The sequence below is a fragment of the Coffea eugenioides genome, chromosome 2, assembly GCF_003713205.1.
Source record: "Coffea eugenioides isolate CCC68of chromosome 2, Ceug_1.0, whole genome shotgun sequence".
NCBI lineage: Eukaryota > Viridiplantae > Streptophyta > Magnoliopsida > Gentianales > Rubiaceae > Coffea > Coffea eugenioides.
The window spans coordinates 68262136-68285084 of NC_040036.1; the positions used below are offsets into that span (position 1 = coordinate 68262136).

Genomic DNA, 22949 nt, shown 5'->3' on the forward strand with positions numbered 1-22949 from the left:
TAACATATGCATCATAGTAGTAAATTGAACATACTAAAGGTATGTAGCTAATCAACATATTAGTCAACATTGATCAATTCCTCTCCTCTGCCCTGTCTAACTGGGATATAAGATGCATTTTAAAGCCTTAGTTCTGGTATCTTTTTTATTCTGATGAAAGCATGTATATCAAAGCCTGGAAAGAAGAGTTCCACTATGTAGGCATTCTTGTGATCCATTGCACGGCATTCAGGAAAGCTTTTCCCAGGAGCGGAAACATGCTAGTCACCAAAATGATATATGTTTGATAGGTTTTATATGTTTTATGGGTGAAACGTACGCGTGGAGCTGGGCAAGTTTTACAGACAATAAAGATGTGATGGTTTCTTTCCTCTTGCTTTCTGTATATGTTGGGCAAGGAGAGAGGCTTTCTTATGCCTTGAACTATCCATCTAATATAATGTTACTTATGAGTTGCCTAAACATCATTGTGAAAACTGAAGATGGTCCAACTTTATTTTTGCTTGCTGCCAAGAGGACCTGGAAGAACTATAACTTCGGCAATAGATCTTCTGTCTCACTTCTTGTGTCATTTTGTATCCCATTTTTTATTTTATTGTTATTTCTCTTTCACAAATATTGTATTTAATTCTTTTTTATTTCCTTAAAATCAAACTACTATTAATTGAGCAAAAAAAATACACAAAATAGGAGATTTTTTCTAATTTTCTATTATATTTTTTATTTTTCTACTATATATTTTGTACCAATTTTCTATTATATCTTTAATCAAACAAACTCAAAAAGTCAAAATACACAAAAAAAAATGAAATTTTTTTCATGAATTTTCTATTATAATTTTTTAATTTTCTACCGTATATTGCTTTTTTGAGAAAATGAGATTTTTTTCTAATTTTCTATTATATTTTGTATTTTTCTACTATATATCTTTTGCGAATTTTCTATTATATTTTTTAATCAAACAAACTCAAAAAGTCAAAATACACAAAAAAAAATAATGAGATTTTTTACGAATTTCCTGTTATATTTTTTAATTTTCTACTATATATTGCTTTTTTGAAACTATTGTATTCTTTTCTTGGCTCAATTAATAGTTGTTAGATTTTAAAGAAACAAAAAAGAATTTAAATACGATGTTTACAAAAGAGAAATAGCAATATAATAAAAAATAAAATAGAAAGTGATACAGAAAGTAAGATAAAAAATCCATCGCGAGAAACAATTGCCCAGACGTTCAAGTACTATAACATATTTCTTGATCATAGTTTTGCAGATTTTGCTTCCTTTGGTGTAAAGCCTTCGCCTGGAAAGTATCCCAGTTTTGACTGGAAGAAACTAATCAAATATTCAAGTCAAAAATTGGTTAGCTTGTTTCTCCATGACTTTTGTTGCTTACCCTTAAAACAGTTACACAACTGGAAAGGAGAAAGGTAGATCTAAGGGGTACCACATCTCGTCTGGTAGTGATGTGCATATTGTAAGCATTATGAAAGCTAGCCTGCATCTAGCAAACGAATATAACAACGATTTTCTTAAATTGCACCTTCCACATCTAGTAAGATTTACACAATACCTGCGTAGACAGATTCCTTCATGAGTAGCTAAAATCATTAATGAGAACCTAAATTTGGCCACTGATACCAGCTTACAGTATGGAGAGTAGGCTCAGAAGATGCCAAGCTAATGGCAAATGGTATGGAACTTAGGTTGTCTGTTGCTCCTGCGTCTTTTGGATATCACTTCAAATCTGGCTTTGTTTCTTGGATTTTTTATCTTGGATGCTCCTACAACAGAAACTTAACTGAAGTTTCTCTATTTGTAGCGCACAAGCTGTTTAGAATACTCCTGTTGATTGTGAATAACACTGAAATCTCCAAGCCCCGCCGCACCACATGGGCAAATGATAGGAAACATGAGAGCGACCGAGCATGTATATCTTGCTTATGATACCCTGTTGTTAACAGCAAGTCTATGTTCAGAGAGTAAGTTCTTTTGTGAGATAAAACACTATTGGAGATCCTCGTGCATTACCAACTCAGGTAACGAACATCTGCAATATTCTTCAATAAAATCACTAGAAGCAAAGCAAGTAACGTGGAGACATCTAAAAGCGCAAACTGCACCAGAAGACCAAGCTGCACATACCAGAACGTTTTCGTCAAACAGAATGCCATGAAACTGCTCTACGTACACTTCTAAGAGTACTATTTTTCTCAAGCATATTTAGTTCAGACAAAAGGAGCTTAAGAAGAAAGATTCCGATGCACATTTGCATTGTTACTCGCACGACCAAGGTTATTAATAATCACAACTGAACATACATAATGAACTGTAGCAGTCAATTAGCAAAGAATTAAATATATCTTCTTAAAATGTTAACTGATGATGCTGCACATTTGTGGAAACTGCCACACACATGGTACTTTACAATTCTCTTCCACAACCAGTATGTATAAATGGATGGGAAGAGAAGGCAGGCTGAGAAACTATCCTACCCTATCCAACCAAGTAGAACATACATGTCAGGGTGAATAAAAAACCCCCTGGTGATTATACATAGGAGGAACCTAAAAGGTATTACCATCCCAACCCACAACCAAAAGATCCCCGAAACCCAAAAAACCGCAAAAAAATAAGGGAAAAAGAAAAATCTCTCCCCTAAGAACCAAAGTGAGAAGAAGCAATAGGAAGACAACAACAAATGAAGTGCTGTAGAATCTGATTCATACCGTTGTTTCTGATATTTCTCTGAAACAAGATTACATAGCGACAAGCTTCGAACTGTTCGTAATTGTTTCATCCAGAGTCTAGGACCTGTACTCATGCACCAAATATTTTGACATCCTTGCTCTACTGAAACAGATTACGTAAAGGTCCACTTGACATCAGCAAACAGTCCAACCTATGCAACAGCATTACTGGATCCTATATCAGATGAATTCTGACTGGGTCGGCTTTTGACTTGATAAACTTTTTTCACTTGCTTCTCGTATCCTGAAGCTGTTCCAGCAGCAGGTTTGCTGATCCACTTTGAAGGAGGTGATGGAAGTGGACTGACATTCTGCACATGAATGTGGCCTGTATTAGATGACTGCACTGAATTTGGCATCCTTGGAGAAAATGCAGCATTTGGCCTTGTTCGACCGCCAGTTTCAATTGTCAGGGTAGTCATTCCATTCCTTAAGTTGTAATACTGATCTTGACTTGGATATCGACATTGTGCCCTGAAATTTTGCCTGTAGCTCTGCAACTCAAATGGTGAAGAAGCATATCCCTGACCACCCAACATGCCCCGAGAATTATGATATCCATTGACATAATTTGGTTCCCCAACAAAGCCTCCATATCCAGATTGTCCAGGAGGCCTAGGCTTATTTACTGCATCGTTGCCCAGAGCGCTTCGATAAGTCATTTGCTCAGAGAAGCCCCTTTCATATCCTGATGGTCCAGCAGGTCTCGGCCTATCTGTAAGATGGTTTCTTGGGAAATTCTGGTTAGCCTTTTGTGCCCTCACCCCAGAGTAATTATAGTTGGAATTTATATTGAGTGTGTTGTTAAGTAGACGGTGTGCTGCTTCACCCAGCGAAGGACCAGCTATTGCTCCAGTTACCTGTGGCCTGTAAAACAGAAAAAATCATGAATACACAAATAATAATGTCATTGAGAGCATAAATTGTTATATGATACGAAAGGTGACTATCCTCACAAGACTAAATTAGACAGCTAAAGAAGGCAAACAACACTAATTACTTGAAATTGATTTTTCCCCAATTAGGTTGCCGCATAGTTCAACAGATCATAAAAAATCACCTTCAAAGAATGAATGAACTTTTCAATGTGGCATAAATTTCAAAATTAGCTTTTACAAATGAATAAATCCAGCAGAATTCTAAAAACAAGTTCAAAAACCAAAAGCAAATGAATAACACAGGCCTCTTATCAAAATGCACTTTACCTATTTCTTCCTAGCTGGCGCTTGCTACCAACATCTTCATGCCATAACACAGGGAATGGTTTAATGTCAATTGCTCTTAGGACCTATAGTTGAACATAGCAAAGGCTGCTTTAATATGAACAAGGAAACATCAAGCAACTCAAAACAGAATTAGCATAGTAGCTACAACTAGGACAGAAGCATTTGGATTGCATTTATTATGAGAGTTTAGAAAGATAACAATGTAGTACATATTCAAATGTGATGTATATGAGACAAAATGTTGTTGGAAAAATAAAAAGGTAGTTGGGAAATGTTTCAAGGGAACATTTCCAAAACATTTTTTGAAAAAAAAAATTGGCAATCCCAAAAAAGCTGGGCCCAAGACCAGACATTTCAAAGCAAAATTACCCTGGATGTGGCAGTGCTCAAAGCATACCAGATCAAACAGGACTTCTTACAATTAGAAGTTTTCTTCTTGAAATATCTACTACAGAAGTAGCAGCTTGGAATTGACTCGAGCGTCTGCTTATTTATAATACTCATAACTGCCATAAAATCAGCATTAAAACCCAAAAAAACCTTCATTTTCCTAAAACTAATTGAATTATCTCCCTTAATCTTTGATCAGTGTGCTTCTTACAATTTATTGGTTTAAGAGAAATGGAAAGAAGAGTTATTACAGTTCACTGGGATTCAGAGAAATGGAAAGTAAAGAAAGGGATTCAAGGTTTTGTATTACTGGTTTAGATTGCCAAAAAAATGGATTAAAAAATATAGCACCAAAAATAAAATGTAGTTCCAATTATTTAAAATTTAGTATTATTGATAAATAATGGAATACTAATTTGGATCACTCTTATATTATCTAAAAGTTGATTTATTCAATTAATACCTCAAATTCTTAGAAAAATATACCTCTCAAAAGGTGAAACTTTTGAATTTCGGTCAGTTTGTTGTCAAGGCTAACGCCCAACACATTAAAAGGGCCAGCTAAAGCCACAAAGAAAATTAGCCCACTACTTCAAGAAATTAAAACAACTATAGTATAAGAGACTGCCACAATAAAAGGAAATTAGCAATCACATGGGGAGTTTGTCCTCCCAAAAGATGGATATTCTAAAGCGAGGGCTGTATGGAAGTGACCCACATCAGACAACATACCTTTTCAGGAAATACTGTACCATCAGGAGGCCTTGGGATGTGCTTATGAGGTAACGGATTCAAATAGGTTATATTTCTGAAAGATGAAAGAAGAACAGAGAACTTAAACAATTGCATTCTCTCTTTTATAGTTAAAGAAAAGAAGAAACAAAAAGACCTACAGTGTTTCATTGTTGATGATATCTGGAAATCCATTAACTGAGGAAGGAACTACTGGTGTCTTACGATTCCTCTCAGTTAACCACATAAATCCATTCATTCCACCACTGCAAAAACATAGATCAAAACCAAGTGTCACACAGCAAGTTGGTGCAATCACTTTCCAAGATAAAAGATGAAAAATATTAACAGCATTGTTGGCTGGCCAACCTTGCATTGGTGCCAATAGCGCAAGGGTGCCGCTCTTTTAGAGGCACTAAACCAGACAGGTGATAGTATGACAGAACATGTGGACCGAGAGGATGGAGGGGGTGGACATAGAGCAAATCACACATCACACTATTACGATGTCGCTCTTCTTCCTGCAAAGACCAGATATATATGAACACAAGTTGCATTCCACAACAAAACCATGAAATTGTAGAAGCAAGCTCTGTAATCAAAGGCATTTCAGATATATTAAGGCTGAGAAAGATTCAATTTACTAGTCCTTCATGGACGTCAAGAATTACATAACATTTTTAACAATTTCCCCACCAGGTACCCACCTTGCTGTTTGTCAACTAATTAATTAATAAACATGGTTAATTTTTTAGAACTCCAGAGCCCAAAAATCTTTTATTTTTTTCCCAAAAAATGAAAAAAGAACAACACATTTGCACAAGTTTTTTTTATGGCTTCAGCAGCATCTTACTAGTTGAACTCCACCACAGAAAGTCTACATACATCTAGATTTATAATTAACTATGAAAAACCGAAACTGTCAAACCAGGTAATATTTCATAAACATTATTACAAATTACAAAGGGACCGGATATAACATTGTGGACACTGCCTGCACTCTTCCTTAGGCCCGTTAAGTCCAAGGCCACCATTCTTTGATTGTCCTGGTGAGGAAGTTGTAGCCACAAACTAATCCCACGTCTAGAAATCCTAACCAAACTCACAAAGAGCACAACCTAAATGACTCCATTTCGTAAGCACCTCCAAGTCTTGTTTAAAGACCACATGGATTGCAAATATAATGACAGCATGAGTTCAGAAACACACTTCTGTTGTCTATGAACAATAGAAAAAGGGTAACGGAAACAATAATTACTTATCCATACCGTTAACGAATCTTCAAGTTTCTTTGTAGCAGTAAGCAATTTGTTCTCATCAATGAATGGCAACTTCACAACACCCTGATTATTACAGAAGAAAATGAGTGTCACTCCTACTCGTGATGCCATCCATCTAAAAAGGTGACTTCATAATAAAAGGAATATCAAGGTATACCTGCCAGGCAAATCGCTTCCCATGCATGTCAACTTCAAAATCTGCACTTGTTTGGAGAGATGAAGTTATTTCTGACGGTACAGAAGGAAAGTACTGAATTAAATACAAATAGTCAACTAGCATTACCAGATGGGTAGAAATGTATAATAGGCGATGATGGATCAGTCATTAAGCTCCTGTACTTCTCAGGAAGAGCACTTGAACTGGCAATTCGAACGAGGAGCATGTTGTAAACAACAAAACAATAGAAGAACTAATAGAATCAAATAAAAGAACTACAACAAACAAAAACGAGAGACAAGTCCAATCTGCAATAACCTATAAAAGTGCATGCAGGTGATTGTACATCAGTCTTACCAAACTGAACATCCTAATGTTCAAGTTTGTTTGATTATTTTATTGAGTTTAACATTGTGTTCAAGCTTGGTCTGTTTATACATTAAGCCAAATTCAAACGAGCATTTATCAAGCCGAGCTCAAGTAGTCCGAGTTTTTTACCTATAAGCTTCACTCTTATGCTAATCAAGCCAAGTTTGAACCAAGCTTGAAAATTTATCGAACGTAAAATGCTGTTCAAGCTTGATTTGACTAATTAGCGAACCAATCTCAATTCTCAAACAAGCTCTTACCCAACCAAACTCAATTCGAGTATCGAGTAGCTAGGTTCATCTTTCAGCCCTAGGGGAGAGGGAGAGGGAGGAAGAGGGAGAGAGGGAAGGAGGGGGAGATATAGAGAGAGAGAGAGAGAAAGAGAGAGGGAGAAGGACCTTGAAGCTGGCAGGGTACCCATGAGCTGATCAAAGGGTTTAAATGGCACCCCAAGAAAAAATGTAATCTCTAAATCAGCTAGATCTTTAAGGTCAGAAGCAAATGGAGCATAATGATATGGATAGAACCTGAAACAAAAACCGAGCAAAAAAAATACAAAATTCAACTTTTAATTTAATGCATAAAGGAACATGAAAAGGAAAAGGAAAAAAAAAAAGCCAGACCCATAAACCAACATTAAACAGTGTCCCCTACTAGCAAGATTGCAAGACAGAAAAACTGAGTGAAATTGATTGAAACAAACTTCTTACCCTTGCACCCAAAGATAAAGGAAGAAAAGATAAATCATATAGGAAACAAAAATAATATACAAATATCCCCATAAGACACTTAGTGGTCATGATAGCATAGATGATGTCAGATATTCCATTCAGGTCAGAATAAATAACCACATGGATACACTTTGTTGCATCACCATCCCAATCTTATTCAAACAAACATCAGATGTCAAACATCCAATACACAGAGTCTAGTACAACTGGAAAAATAATATTGTTGCCTAATGAAAAAACCAACCATTGCCATGAGCAGACACCTTGGTAGTAATACCGACACACCCAGCATAACCCCTCCACATACTTCTGAACCTGCACAATAATTTGCATCATCTTGTATGTTATCACAGGCATCAACATGGCACTTAAGTTATCTCTAAATACAACATTTCCATCTCAAGCAAATACAGAAGATATACAAGCAGAAATGAGGAACTACAATGACATACAATCAACTATTTTTATTCCTTTTATTAAAGTGGAGTTGCAATGAACCTTTCCTAGGGTAATTAGAAGATTAGCAATAGAGTTCAAAAGACAGCAAAAGGAATAAAAATATAAACTAAACATCAAGAAGAACAAGAACTATAAAAAAAACAAGATACAATGTTTCTAAATACAACCTAAAATCAAGGCCTTAATACAACCTAAAGACCAAAACTGGAAGGGGAAAAGAAAGCGAGAGACTGGATGGAGGGCCAAAAAGAAGGAAGAATCATGTCATTTAGTTTCCAATATGCTACTCTGAGGCACACAATCCTAGACCAATATTTCACTATTTGTTTTACCTACCAATGCCACTCATCGACAACTTGCTTTCTATGTTAAATCAAACTTTTTACTTATACTTCCTAAACAATTATTCCACTAGAGAAATATTCCACTAGCATTTTGCAAGTTTTTCTTCATGCCAGAACTGGCTTTACAAAGAATTAGAGTTGCATATTACATGGTAAATTTCGCACTTAAAAGGGATGTGTAGTGCAAATATATTCACCAAAGATTGAGATAGAAAAATGGCAGATCTCATACGGACTGTTTTCAACAGTACTTTATACTTCCTGATTTACATAGGAGTAATTTCCTCATTTATAGAGTGTCATTCATAAGCAGAAGAGGTTATTTCCTTCCAAAATAGATGGACTTGTAATATTGACATATCAGGGAAATCTTACTTCGAGTACGATGACACTGGTGTGCAAAGAAGAACCAAAAAACAAAAAATCCAACAAATGGAAGCATTAAAATAAGGAAGATTTCGATTCGTTCTTCATTAAAGCAAATAGAAGGACTCAAGAAACTTACTACATCATTTCTGACTTCATCAATCTCCACTGGCTTTGATACTCCAAATTTCTCACAATAGTACCTTTCTTTGTAACCAGGCTCCCCTAACTTTACCTGAAAGAGAAAGGTAAATGACCAAAATAACTACACAAAAGCGGAGACGCATAAATAAAAATTAGTCCCAGCATTAGCATTACTGCAGTCCTAATTACAAAAACACCACCAATACAAGGCATAAGGATGGCATGCAAGCCTTGACTTCTTTTTTTCACAATAATTTATCCATAAACACAAAAAAGTACCCATTTGCAATCCAATTCTTCCTCATCTAAAGAAAAGTTTATATCTCAGAGCTTGACTTGAGGCATTATATCAACTCATAAAAAAAAAAAACCCACTTTTTCCCTTTCGATTTGAAAACTACCTAGAAATATACATTTAGGAACTTATATTGTACAGGAATTGACATATTCCACTCCCATTCTTCTCTTTCTGGTTTTAGTTATATTTAGGTCCAACCATCTAAGCTTTTAGCCAAGTCATAAACAATATAAGGTAAAATGATTGGATGAGTCAGTGAGCATTCATACCAATGTCAATATCTGAGATAAGATTCCTTAGAAAAGAGATACAAAGATGAAATTACATGCTAAAGTCAAAAAATTTTACATAGATGACTTTTTAAGTAAAGAAGGCTGGATGGAGAAGTTTCTCAAACTTTTAAAGTACATTTTGTGTACATTCACTTAGAATTTAATCATGGTCCGCTTGGTTGATTTTTTATTAGGTGTTTGTCTAAAATTTCACCGTTGCTCAGCATAGTTATTTTAGGACAATATTGCTGTCTGTCCAAAACAATTGTTTTGGAAAGATATTTGGTGCTTTTTAGGGTGTTTTATGTGATTCAAAACATGGTGGTAAAACCCCTCCACCCTCCACGCACCACCCACCTCCATCCCCTCCTTCCCGTCTTCTCCCTATGCCTACCACCCTCCTCCCCTCCCTTCCCCTCCCCTTTTTCCCCTCGCACCTCCCCTTCTCGCAATCGCCCCCCCCCCAAAAAAAAAGCCCGATCGACCAGATCGGGGATTTTTTTTTTTTTTGGGGGCGGGTCCCGGGGGGGTGTGTGTGTGTCGCTGGAAGGAGGGAGGAGAGAAAGGGAAGGAGGAAGGAAGTGGGGGAGAAGACGGGAAGGAAGGGGGTGACAGGTAGAAGAAGGGAAATGAAAGGAGGATGGAGCGTGGCTGGTGGATAAAGGGAGGCGGGTGTTTTCATGCGTGTTTTTGGGTCTTTTACTTTTGTTTTTTATTGGGGGGGGGGGGGGGGGGAGACGAGGTTGTCAGTTATTTTCTATTTTTTTAAAGTGTTTTTACCAATTACTCTAGTTAGTGTTTTTGGACACTTTCCATTTCTAAAACAGCCCTGCCAAACAGACCCTCAGGTTTTATCAGCACTCTGCGTAAGCTTTTTCCTCATATCCAAGATCTGTCCCCACCTACTTACCTAAGTTTTAAAACGAACTCCAACAGTAATTTTATATATTTTTTCTCCATCCAATTCTATCTGGACAACACTCACAAGCTGTCTCTCCACCTACTTAGAAACAAACTCCAACAGTAAATCATGTATATCTCTCCCTCCATCCAATTTTCTATTTTGGCAACACTCAAAACCTAATGTGAACAACAAACAATGCAGAATAACTAATCAGAGGTGGAAAAAAGCATTGACAACATTAAGCATTAGAATGTGATGCTAACACATTAAAAGAAAAGTGAACATGCATAGAAGAAGACAGGAAGTTGAAAACAAGTAGACTAAAACTGCAAGCCTTCCTGCTCCAGCAAACCTTCCCCCAAAATGACATGTGTAGTTAAGAGGCCTTGTCCAATGTGAATCAAAGTGGAAATAGCAGAGAACCGACAGAATCCTCATCTAATTTGTTGTACCTTATCCACAACTTGAGCCTGGGGCTCCTCGTTGCTCTCTCCTCTTGCTTTAAGCTTCATCTCTTCATTATTCTCTATGGCCTGAAATAGCAACTACGGTTATAAATAACAAAAAACTAAAACTTACATAAAACTAGGCAACTATAATGCTGGATGGTGCAGGTGATACAAACCCTAAACAATTCAGCTAACTATTAAGTAGCAGAAGGAGATCTGACTCAAAGGTTCATAATCAGTTGATGAAACATAATTAACAAAAGATTACCAACAAATCATGTTTGAAAAAATATTTGTCAAAATAACATAAAAACACAAAAACTACATCAAAATCACTATGAAGGAGAAAAGAAACCTAGATTTCCCCAGGAAGTAATAGCTGAGACAGAAAAAATAGGAAGGAAATAAAGCTAGTGCATCCCTGCAAATAACCTATTCTGAAATAATAACTTCAAGTCCTCGACAGATATTAAAGCATCAGGTATATGGTGGGTGATCAGACATAGACATCCTTGGCAAGAACCTACTAGTAAGTGTGAAGAAGAGTAATTTTTTGAACTATAAAGGGGGGAAAACTCAGCATATTAGCTAATTCATTAAGATGCTCATGAATAGGCTTCAGAATTAAAACAATCACAAGCACCTGCTGTATACGAGCACGCTTTTGAAAAATTTGATCTTCATGAACAGCAACAGCCTGAATAAAGTGTTCAACTCTGTCCAGCAGAACCTGAAATGCAGGGGAAACAATAAGCAAAACCTGTCACTTAAATAGAACCACTTCATTAAAGTAAGTTAAAGGACCAAACTAGTCCACCTTGAACATCCTGTTCTGATAAATTTATGGTATTTAACAAAGAACATACACACAAATAAGCACCATAAGAGCTAAAAGTTGTAAGGTGCTAATATACGAGAAGAGAATGATTTTAAGAACTAACAAATATAAATTGTACACCATACGTCACAATTATGCATGTAGTTATACTGCAGATGCGCCTAACAGATTTACTTGTAGAACTATACTTGCATTAACACAATCCGGAAAATAAATTCATTCAATTAACCCTTAATTTCATCTACATATTGTGCGGACATTATGAGAACTCTCACTTGTCAATTTAAGAAAAAAATAGAAGAAAGAGCAATCAAAAGGTCATATCAAATTGTTTTTCCACTCTCTAACCTCAATCTTTGTACTATACTTTCTTTCCACAAGATCTACCATTTAAGTTGTCCATAGTACAAAGGTCTGCCATTTAAGTCAGCCAAAGCACAAAGCATGTAGATGCAGATGCAAGAAATCATGTTATTCATCAAAAGATCAAATTGTTAAGATTTCCGACAAAGCATCGTGCAGGAAATCTTGGGGCTTGTTTGGCACATGAGTTTGATTTTAAAATTTGATGAACCACACACAGACATCTCTGCACCATGAGGGCACCTATAATCTACAGTCCAAAACTTTCACTCTACATTATATCCTCTTCTCATTTTGAAATATCAACTCAAAAAAGGGACCGAATTCCAGTCCAGTCCATGGCAATGGAAATAGCATTGACAATATTATCTTTCTGAGGCCAAAAAGGAGAAAGACAGATTGGCTAGCCAGAAATCTCATGATAAAGCATTGCCTTTCAGCACCAAACAACCCTCTATTAGGAGATCCAATAACACCTATTTGCAGACCGAATCTTAAGTACCACTATGAGCTCTAATGAGAATTTTAAGAGCCACCAAGCAACCAGGGAACCCAAAACCAAAGCGAGCAAGGACACCCAAATTTGTACTCAACATCTAACCACCATTAGATGGTATTCATCTGGAATTAACTTTTAAGCAAAATTGGCATTTTGCACCTAATAAATCTCAAATAGTCACCCATACAATTATTTTGCTTTTCTTTTTCCCTAAAGTAACAAGGATTATTGAGGTTTTACCATTTCAGACATCATTAATTCTAGTCATAATGCAGGTATGTGTCATCAAAAAAGAGGATGGCCACTAATCAAGAATATTAAAGCCACTAGAAGAACAGAAAATTACCTCACCCTCTTCAGTAAGATAACCACCCATTGCCGTGAACTCCCTTCTGTATACAACCATCAGCAGATTGATAGCCCCCTATTGGACTTAAAAAAATTTAGTGACAGCTAAATAGAGAAAGCACCAAGGAAGCCACAAACTAGCGAAAGAATATCCCACTATCTAACGAGTTATGTAATCTCTATGATATCAATGTACCACGATCCTAGTAATACATATATACATAACAACAATATATGACAATATCAAACAATTGCGCAGAGACTAGTCACAGCAATAACCGCTTCTAATAGCTGGCTCAGTGACACATACCTCTCTAATTTCTAATGTAGGCATATGAGGTAGAAAGTCGTTGCCAACAAAGAAGCACAAAAACACAAAATCATCCACCAGCCTTTCAAAGTCTAACGCAAATGGAGGGCTGACTATCTCTAAATCATACTGCAAGTACTCACGTAAAACCCATATGTTGAGGAACTGCCAAATAAATAAAGGGTGACAAGAAGTAAGAAGGGTTCCATAATACAACAACAATAAATGGAAAGAGACTTGAACATGAAACGTCAAACTTTAAGCTCATAATTGATTACCCCACCTGATACTTTTTCTTGTGAATAGGAACGTCATTTACCAAATTCCCATTTGCATCTTTAGACCCACTACCCGCACCATTACACTCAGCTGCCAAATGACCAACTTGACCGCATAAAAAACATTTTTCCTGTTGCCCAGGTGGAGTAATTACCTGTACCATCCATGGAGAGATTCAGAGTATTAAACGTTTACAGAAAGAATCCCTACAACAGTCTACACAATAATGCCACACTTACCTCCCTCAATATAGAAAAGTGGACTTCATGTGTAGCTAAAGACAGCATAATCAGATCAGCATCCTACGTTCAGACAAATCAAAAAATTGCTTCAGACATTACCATCACAGAATTACAAACCAGATCCATCAGGCCAATTGTTAAAGCTAAAAAAGTATGCAAAGAAATGAAACAATGACGTTAAAAATGAAGGCAAAGCAAGTAACAATTATATAACTCACCAGACCATATAGACAATGTTGGGTGTTTGGATCAAAGCCAGGAAGATTACGTTGTAAACGAATATATGACATGATTTTGTGCTCTCCCTCACCAGGAACATTTGAATCAGAAAGAATAACCTTCAAATAAGCACCCAATGCAGCCCCATAAATTAATTAAGAGATGACAAAGTATCCTGAAAACCAGAAATATTTTGAAGATAGAACCCGAAAAGATCACTCTGCAGGATCATCTAATTTTCAAAGACTGATCAGGGAAAGGAATTTGTAAAGCTCTAACATCGCACCTTTGTAAACCTCCAGCCAGGATTGTGGTTCAACCTAGACTGTACATAATACTGAAGCGCTACAGAAAGCACCGCCATGAATGGAGTACCAGGGGTGATGACATTTGAATCAGATGTCTCGGGCTTCTCTTTTGGCAATAAATTAGCCCCCTCAACCTCAAATTCTTTCTTCAACCTTTCTTCTTCAGCTTCCTGGAGGAGGAACTAGACTACATGACTAAAACTTCTTCTACTTTCAAAAGTGAGATGAAAGAATTCTTACAGCTTCAGCAGCATCTTTAGCAGCCCTAAAACGCCTAGATCGTTGCTGGTTCATTTTAGCCCTAGGAGCAACGCCATCTAAAGAAGAAATAACAAATTTAAGACACAGAGGGTCCAATTCCAAATAGAACACTGAGAAGGACAATTTCTTTACTTACCAATTGCCATATAAAGAAGCTTTCTTGGGCGAACCAGTGAGAATAAGTGGTCTATGTAATCAAATATTGATCTGAAGACATCATCATAGGTGGTCGGCGCAGGCTGTACATACAAGACAAAGCCACGCTTCATTAAACTAAACAAAAAAGCTAGAAAACACATATTAGGAAAGCTTTTGCAAGAATCAACTGCTCAATATACAATTGATAAATCCTAGAGACGTCTCTTAGAGCTATCAATTTCAATTATGTGTACCAACTTCATGTAAATAACTATGTAGCTGGTACTTGACACTTCATAAACATCATTACGTTTCATAAATACAATTGCTAGACATTCAACCACAGATCCACAGCCATATAGACTTATCCAAGAGCTGCATCAAATGTGAAGTCAACATGAAAAAAGCACCAATAAATATGTCCCCAAATGAAACCCAAAAAAATAAAAGTAAAATAAAAATCTCAGACCATACACAATATAGAAAAACTCTAGATTTGAGGCTCTCCATAAATTAAGAAAAACTTTACGTACTTATTCGGACATTGGATTATACAGAAGGGCTAATGAAGGCCATACATGAAAAGAACCCCTTTACTATTGAGTAGAAAATTTCACAGAAAAATTAACAGACAATATTCCAGTCGTACAATTTACTCACTCAATCCCAAAATAGTGGGTTGCTTTCATAAATCCAACTTTTTAGCAACATTGCAAAGATTGCCAGGCACTGGTGGCTTTATTTCCATTTTCACCTTTTGTAAAGTTTATTACAATGTGGATTGTCTGTCATTTCTACTACTTCCAATTACATAGCTAAACTTGAGGGGCCCATTGATCTATGTGAAACTCCAGATAAATGAATGTGCTTGTTTGCCAAACCTGCACAAGTGCATATCTCTGAATGTCACACATATGGAGTACATACGCTAAAGAACTCATCTCAGTTTCTTGCAAACTACAGCAATGGCAATCAAGAGGCATCATGAACCGGAAAGTTCTGAAGTTTTTGTTAGCCAATTTTGGTGGACACATTTCCCAAAAAAACCAAAAGAAAAATATGACATTAAAATGGGCAGAGGGAGTAAAAAATTATTGACATATTGCATTAGAAAAATATTCATTTTCAATGCTTCAAGACATTGTGCATCTCCAAATTATAGCAGCAACATCTCATCTAATTACACAAGTCGCAAGAGAGAGGCCTACTAACATGACAGCCTTCGAAGATAGTAGATACAAAAGGTTACCAAATCATAGGCAGTATCTATCTTATTGTAAAATAATGTCTGCTAAGACAAATTAATCCACAGGTAAGACCAAGTGTATATACTTATATTTACATAGACACAAAAGGAGACAGATGCCTGTGTGTGTAAATTATAGTCTCTATATGCCCAATCAAAATCTAAAGTTCCAGGAAAAACGGATTAATTGATGAGAAAAATGCTGATTATGCTCATATAAGATAACTTTCATTTTCAACTTCCAAAATCCTCTTTGTTATTAATTTCTTTTCAAGATGTATCGTTAACAGATCAACTCAAGAGTATTCATGTTGTCTAGCATGGTTCCACAACCAGAGACTGTTGCGTTATTTTTCCAGGTAAATGATGCAACGGAGAAAAAAGGACATAGCAAAAACAAAGGGAAATAGAACAATTCAGTTCAAATAAAACATAACAAAAATCAAATTCACGATTTTTAGATAATGCATATAGCACGAAAACTTTTCAATGAAAAAAAATATTAATATTTAAATATCGACCAATATCTACCAACAGGTTCCCCATACTTCAGTTAGTAGTCTAAATAAAAGAAAATAGAAAATTTCACTTGAATACTGAAGTGTATATCCTCAACCTATGGACATTGTAGAATCAACAACCTTTTTAGCCAAACTCTAGGCTAAGCACAAATAAAGTGAGTCAGAGGTATTGGTTTTCAGACCTTAAATCCCACAGCACTGGGAACATGAAAAGCAGCCACTGTTCAGTGAACAACTGTGCAAATATAAATATAAAAAAGAAAACCACACTATTATCTTTTAAAGATTCCATTCATTCTTATTTATTTCAGCAATTGGACATTTATTCTCCACCATTGAATTCGTTAAATGTCCAACAGGGGACCAAAGCATGGGATCATAAATGCCTCAAGAGCACTAGGATGGCTTACGGCAATAAGTTTCAACTCCGAAACTCTAGTCTCAATTCCTCAAATTCAGTTATCTTCCATGCCAAGAAGCAATTAATCACCAAGATGTACACTTTTTTTTTGTCATTTAAGACTTATCTCCAAGCCTTCTCATACTCCACACCCCCACACCCCAATGCCACATATTCCAAAGTCCTCTATCTCAGTCCTCCCATTTTCCCCTTTTGTTTCACTTCAGTCCTCCTTCTGCCTCTTCCCGAGCCCCAACCACCTGTCAGCAACAATTTCAGTTCTACTTTCTTCTTTTTTTTTATCTCCATCTTTGTTAATCCCATCCCAAACCCAACCCCCCCCCAACTACTAAGTTCTTCTAATTTTCTTCTCTTCCCTTTCTTTTTGTCAGCTCCCTCCCTACCTTTTCTTAATCATTTTCCTTCCTCCTCCTTCATGACTCCTAGCTTTCCACAAAATTGAACTTCCCCCTCTTTTTGATACTAGACAAAGATATTTAAACACACAGCAACTGACACCACTTAACCTCAGGATGAATGTTTTCTCCAACCTAGATGACATTACAAAGCTCTACCTAAGACCTCACTTCTAAACTAAGAGTGCCATATGAGCATTCCACAAATATTCGCTATTCTTCTCTCCAACAGATAGTTACTATGGCAAACACAGAAGCAGGCAAATGTTTAGTGAAGAGTAGTCTGCACCCAAATACAGAAGTATGGACTTGTGTGGATCCATACCATGTATTGCTCACAAATAAAAGGCCTACCACTTTAACCTAGCAGACTATTCTTACCAACAGATCTCCAAACTAAATTGGAAAACACATTCCACGTTCTTATTCCAGGTACCCCTCAAGAAACCCACAACATTCTAAACGTAACACAACCCTTAACCCTATGCTCTACCTGCTTTACACAGAATTGGAAGTATGACTGTCCAAAGTTCTGATACCCTAACAAACTCAATCAACAAAAGATTGCAACACATTTAATAAGCATATCTTCATTTCGGCTTAAAAATAACTTATTATGAAGTTCAAAATTGGGACTTCTTTTATTCAATAAACACTTCATCAAAAGCCACTCCCACCAACACAGGCTCTTACTCATCATTATTTTCATATTAAACTTTCAAACGTTCTTCCCACCAATAAAAAACCCTAAATTCAAGACTTTCCAAAACAATAAAATATTGAAAACCAATCAAAAACCAGGGAAATCAACAAATGTACTTCTCCAATTGATAATCATTAAAAAGAATTGAGTTTCTTAAAACTTCGACAATACCTTGCCTTCTGGGTGAAAACACGGATGAATAATCCCGTTCATATCCAAATACAAGTTATCAAACTCTATTCCATTAGGATTTGGCTTCGAGACATCTGCAGGTACAACGTCACCGTTTGCGTCCTCCCTCGGCTCCTCCTCCACCACGTCGACGATGGACAACGGGTACCGATCGGCCAGCCACCGGTAAAACGCCGGCACTCCCATTCCTTCTTTTTTTTTTTTTTGCCGCCTCCCTTCTTCAACCACCACCTACTGTAGAAAAAGCTCCCCCCAACTCTCAGAGATTAAATTAATATAAAAGAAGTGTGTGTAGTGCGTGTGTATATGTATTTAACTATTTATACACACACAGTTTCTGTTGTGAAGGTTTTAGAGAGAATAATTCAGGAGCTGGTTTTCTATGCTTTGAAGAAAGAATAAAAAGACGATACAATGATAGTAGATTGAGAGATGTCGGACAGGTGTCATAACTTGAAAGGACGGTAATGCCCCGATAAGTATAATGAAGTCAAAGAAATTGATTATTTTTTGAAATATAAAATGTGTTAAGATGGTTGATTATTTGAAATATTATTGAAATAATTACTGTAACACATTTTATGGTATAATGTGTTTGAGAGAAAAAATAATTGAAAAAATAAATAAATAAATAAATTAAAAAGTATATTCGTGATACAAGCAAATAATTATTTGCTTCTTAAAAGAATTATTTGCAAATAATACCTATCCAAACATATCGTATAATTTGAAGTTGCATTGAAATTTATATTCTATTGTTTTCATTCTCATTTTGAGCTAAACTTGAGTTTGGGAGCTGCAGAAACTAATTGACAGCCCAATTTGAACCCATCTTTAATAGCTCATATTATATATAAATGGTTAACTTCGTTTTTCAAAAAATAAAAACAAAAATGGTTAACTTCTCAAGTGCGAGCTGTTAACTTAAAATTTTCAAGAATTTTTGTTAATATTTCAAAATAAACGGTTCAAATTGAAACTACCTAATGTGACTTTATTTAGGTGACAAGGACTCTATAATTGCCACTATCAATTCTAGAAACCTTCTTTTTGACAAAAAAAAAAAAAAAAATTCTAGAAACCTTCTGATAAGTGTTTTACTTGTATGATTCTAGAGCCTATAGCAAGATTGCATATACGACCTATGTATTTACAATAGAAGATAATTAAGATTTATTACTTTCACATACAATCTTCATCACCTTTGATCACAAGATGAATCTTCTTTAGCCTTGGATTTGAACAAGTGTGTTTTGATTAAACTTTATTTTTGCTCTATCAAGTGTTTTGACTCATCTTTTCATTTTTTGCAAAACAGAAGTTTAAATTGAAAAGTACATTTGCAAAATCATAATCCAACTAAGAAGTTTAATTATATTGTAACTTGTTAGGATTTTGTCTATCTTGAGCCCAATGGTATCCGTTAGCACACCTGATTAACACTAAGTTATTTTGTATACGCACATTTATACATCCATGTACTTATACATCTTTTCATTTTTTTTCCCCTCATTTTAGGCAACAAGGGATGTCAGTGATTTTGGTTAAACCTCAAAGTTTACTTGGGCAATTAAGGTTTTCTCTAACCCGCCTATAGGGTTCCCTTTAGAAGTTAGAATTGGATTAGGGCCAACCCGATTGATTTTGATGTAAAAAAAAAGGAAAAACTTTAATGGGGAATTCCGTAATTTCTAAATGATTTAGAGAAAATTTTTGGAAAAGTAGTGCTTGAGAGTATAAAAAATAAAGAAGATGAAGAACATTATTTATCTATATATTGTTAAAAGCATCAAATATGAAATATGTACTACTTCACGTGTAAAATATCTATAATTTACATAGAATACGTTTACTAGATATACAACTAGAGATAAGCGTGCAAAAATTTGCACTTTCTTATCACTTTTTAGCTAAAGTGTGACCTTTTTATAAAGGTTTTCAATGAAAAACCACATTTATATCCAGAAAAGCAGAAATTGCAGTAGGGCAGGAGTGCTTTAAGCCATCTTGTCCGTACTCCAAGCTCCCTTAGAGTTGCAATTGGGCCATTTGAGTTGGAATTTAACAAATCCAAACTCGGTTCATCTAATTAGTAAGATATTCGAATTTTGGGTTATGAGTTTCGAGTTAATACATATGAAACTCGTACATAACTCACAATACATTCGAGTTTTTAGCCTAATTCGAGTTCAACCCAAACTCACTTATCACTCCTTAATTTCCTTAACATAATTACTATGAACATTAAGCAGTAAAACTACTTTAAAATCTATAACATTAAAACTACACGTAAACCATTAAAAAGTTCATTAAAAGCAGTCAACAATTTTTCAACAACAATTGTATCTAATTCTTTTAAAATACATGAAAAATAATAACAAAACATGATCAACTGCCAATTATTCATTACATGTTTAACGAACCTAATTCTTTTTTTGCTAATTACTAATCGTCTAATTATACATTACATATTTAAAAATAATACATTTATAGTTATATATATTAGGGTGCATATATATAGATTAATATAAATCAAAATATAAATATTACATATGTATATAATAATGGGTTGAACTTTAATTGGACTGGGCCAATGGAGGTCCAAGTTCGGTCCACATTTTAATTGAGTTTCAAATCTACACCCAAACTCTACCTGACTCAAAATTACAATAGCCTCGGCTCATTTTCTTTCAAACATAATGAGTCAAACTCGTGCCAGTCCAACTCTATTGATAGCCCTATGTCTTCCTTAAGCACCATCCACTTATAACATTCATTTTTGTATAAAAATGAAAATAATAAATTTTTGTTGAACAAAGTGAGAGACCCATTTAACTTGTCGAAGAAGTGCTATGTGAGGAAAAACACTACTAAATCTCTCTATCTAATTGAAGCAACAAAGATTTAGTTAAGTGGAGAACCTAAAGATTTAGTTTTCCTTATCGAAAAACTTGTTTTTATATGAGAATAACTACGTTCCAATTGAAAGTAATAAGACGTCTTTTTTTTTTAAAACCTTTTTATTTGTGTAAGTGAAAGGATTTGGACCAACATTTACTTATAACCCTTTCCACCATATTACCCAACTCAACCTTCGCCCAATAAAGCACCATTTTTTTAAAATTTTTTTTAAGAGGTCTTGGGCATTTGGGAACCCAAAACCTTTTATTTACAATCCGTCTCATCTTACCACCCAATCCAACCTTTCCTAATAAGATACCTAGAACAAGCATATCTCTTCAACGTTAAGATTATAGTGCTAGACAAAGAATGGACAAATCAGATATGAAAAAGGTGTGCACTTTTGTTTTTTGACATAACTTTGTAATCCTTAAATATATTTGGATAGTAGATTATTTGAGATAATTTTTGAAAAAAATAGTGTAGCACTTTTATGATGTGTTGTATAACAATGTGGTTGGAAAAAGTATTGATGATGCAAGTAAATAAATTTTGACAAATAATTCACTATCCAAACAACTTGTTCCTTAGTACAATTTCTAATTCTAATTCTTTGGTATAACTTCCAATTAGAAACTCCAGTTAAATAACATTTCTCTTACAATCTAACTATAGACACCGATGTTGTGTCATTTTAATTTTGTTAGAAAAGGGAGGGTAAGCGACTAATCTTAAATTACAAAAAATTCACCTTTTTATTTTATATTTTGGGCACCAAGTTTCAATTTTCCAATTTTGAGAAAAAATGAAAAAAGAATAGAATAATAATAGTGAGTTTTTAGGAAATTTCCTAGCACCTACTTCGCTATAGATCCATTTTCCACCCTAATCACTCAATGATAAATCTATATTCCGCCCTAATCACTCAAGGTTGAGTACTTGATCAAAACTAGCATAATTCCAAAACCTTCACAATCAATCAAACTCTACTAGACCATTATAGACAAGAACCCACCCCACTTCTTTATCCTAATCACTCAATGATAGATCATATTCCACCATAATCACTCATTTTTGAGTACTTGATCAAAGCTAGCATGATTTCAAAACCTTCCCAATCCACAGATTAGATCATAGTCTATACTTGACCCTTGCACACTAATGCACCTCACTCTCACTTATTTATCCTTCACCACCAATCAATGGGATTAGATTGTAGTCTTCCACACCAATGCAAGAACACACTAGACCCTTACACACATTAATACACGTAGCTTTGAGAGAACTAGGAAGCTTCGAGTGTGTTGGGATAGAATATCATTCGAAATAATTATTATAATACTTTTTATGATATGATATATGTGAAATAAAAAGATATGTAATAATATAAAAAGTGAGTTGAGAAATGTATTTATGGTACAAACGAAATACTATTTATTTATTTTTTTACTTTTCTAGACCCAAGAGAACTAGAACTTTAGTCTCTGCTTTTAAACTAAGCATTCAAGAATCAAGAACGAGAACCCACCGCCTCTCGATGATCATCTCCAAATCATTATTGCTTTTCTTCATGAGCTCCTAAAATTTTCTTCAAAATCTTTCCAATGCCTTAGTTCTAGGATTCCAAGCCCTATGCAAACGAAGAAAAAGCAGGGAAAAAGAAAAGGGTGCAAAAACAGAGAAGAAAAAGGAGGGAAAAAAGAGGACAGTAAGAAACAGCTAAGGTGCCGAGGAGCAGGGGAGTTAGCCTCCGGTACCGTTTCCTCTGCCGCCGCTGGAGCCCACCACCATTGAAGTTCACCGAGATTAGCACTGTAAGCTCTCTTTTTCTTCCTTAATTTTCGAGTTTCAGCTTCAGATTTTTGAAGCTCTTATTGCTCATTTTTCTGATATT

General features: G+C 35.4%; 1 protein-coding gene across 4 annotated transcripts; it reads right to left on the reverse strand.

The window, feature by feature from the left end:
• Positions 1 to 1256: 1256 nt before the first annotated feature.
• On the reverse strand, positions 1257 to 18361 carry LOC113763586 (5'-3' exoribonuclease 4). Of its 4 annotated transcripts, XR_003467367.1 has the most exons (24): positions 18134 to 18361; positions 14675 to 14777; positions 14518 to 14594; positions 14256 to 14447; positions 13969 to 14088; positions 13748 to 13810; positions 13513 to 13662; positions 13230 to 13394; positions 12918 to 12995; positions 11515 to 11601; positions 10875 to 10955; positions 8944 to 9039; positions 7880 to 7950; positions 7303 to 7431; positions 6662 to 6738; positions 6536 to 6576; positions 6367 to 6441; positions 5468 to 5619; positions 5260 to 5364; positions 5099 to 5174; positions 3956 to 4038; positions 2730 to 3617; positions 2032 to 2135; positions 1257 to 1951 (listed from the first exon to the last, which is right to left on the reverse strand). XR_003467367.1 is itself a non-coding variant. In XM_027307430.1 (22 exons), exons 1-22 carry the CDS (start codon positions 18338 to 18340, stop codon positions 2903 to 2905), a joined length of 2943 nt encoding a protein of 980 aa, XP_027163231.1. In that variant the 5' UTR covers positions 18341 to 18361; the 3' UTR covers positions 2305 to 2902. The 4 variants fall into 4 exon arrangements, 1 of the variants encoding a protein (XP_027163231.1); XR_003467368.1 differs by having other exon boundaries at positions 1257 to 2050; XR_003467366.1 differs by having other exon boundaries at positions 1257 to 2135.
• Positions 18362 to 22949: the final 4588 nt, after the last annotated feature.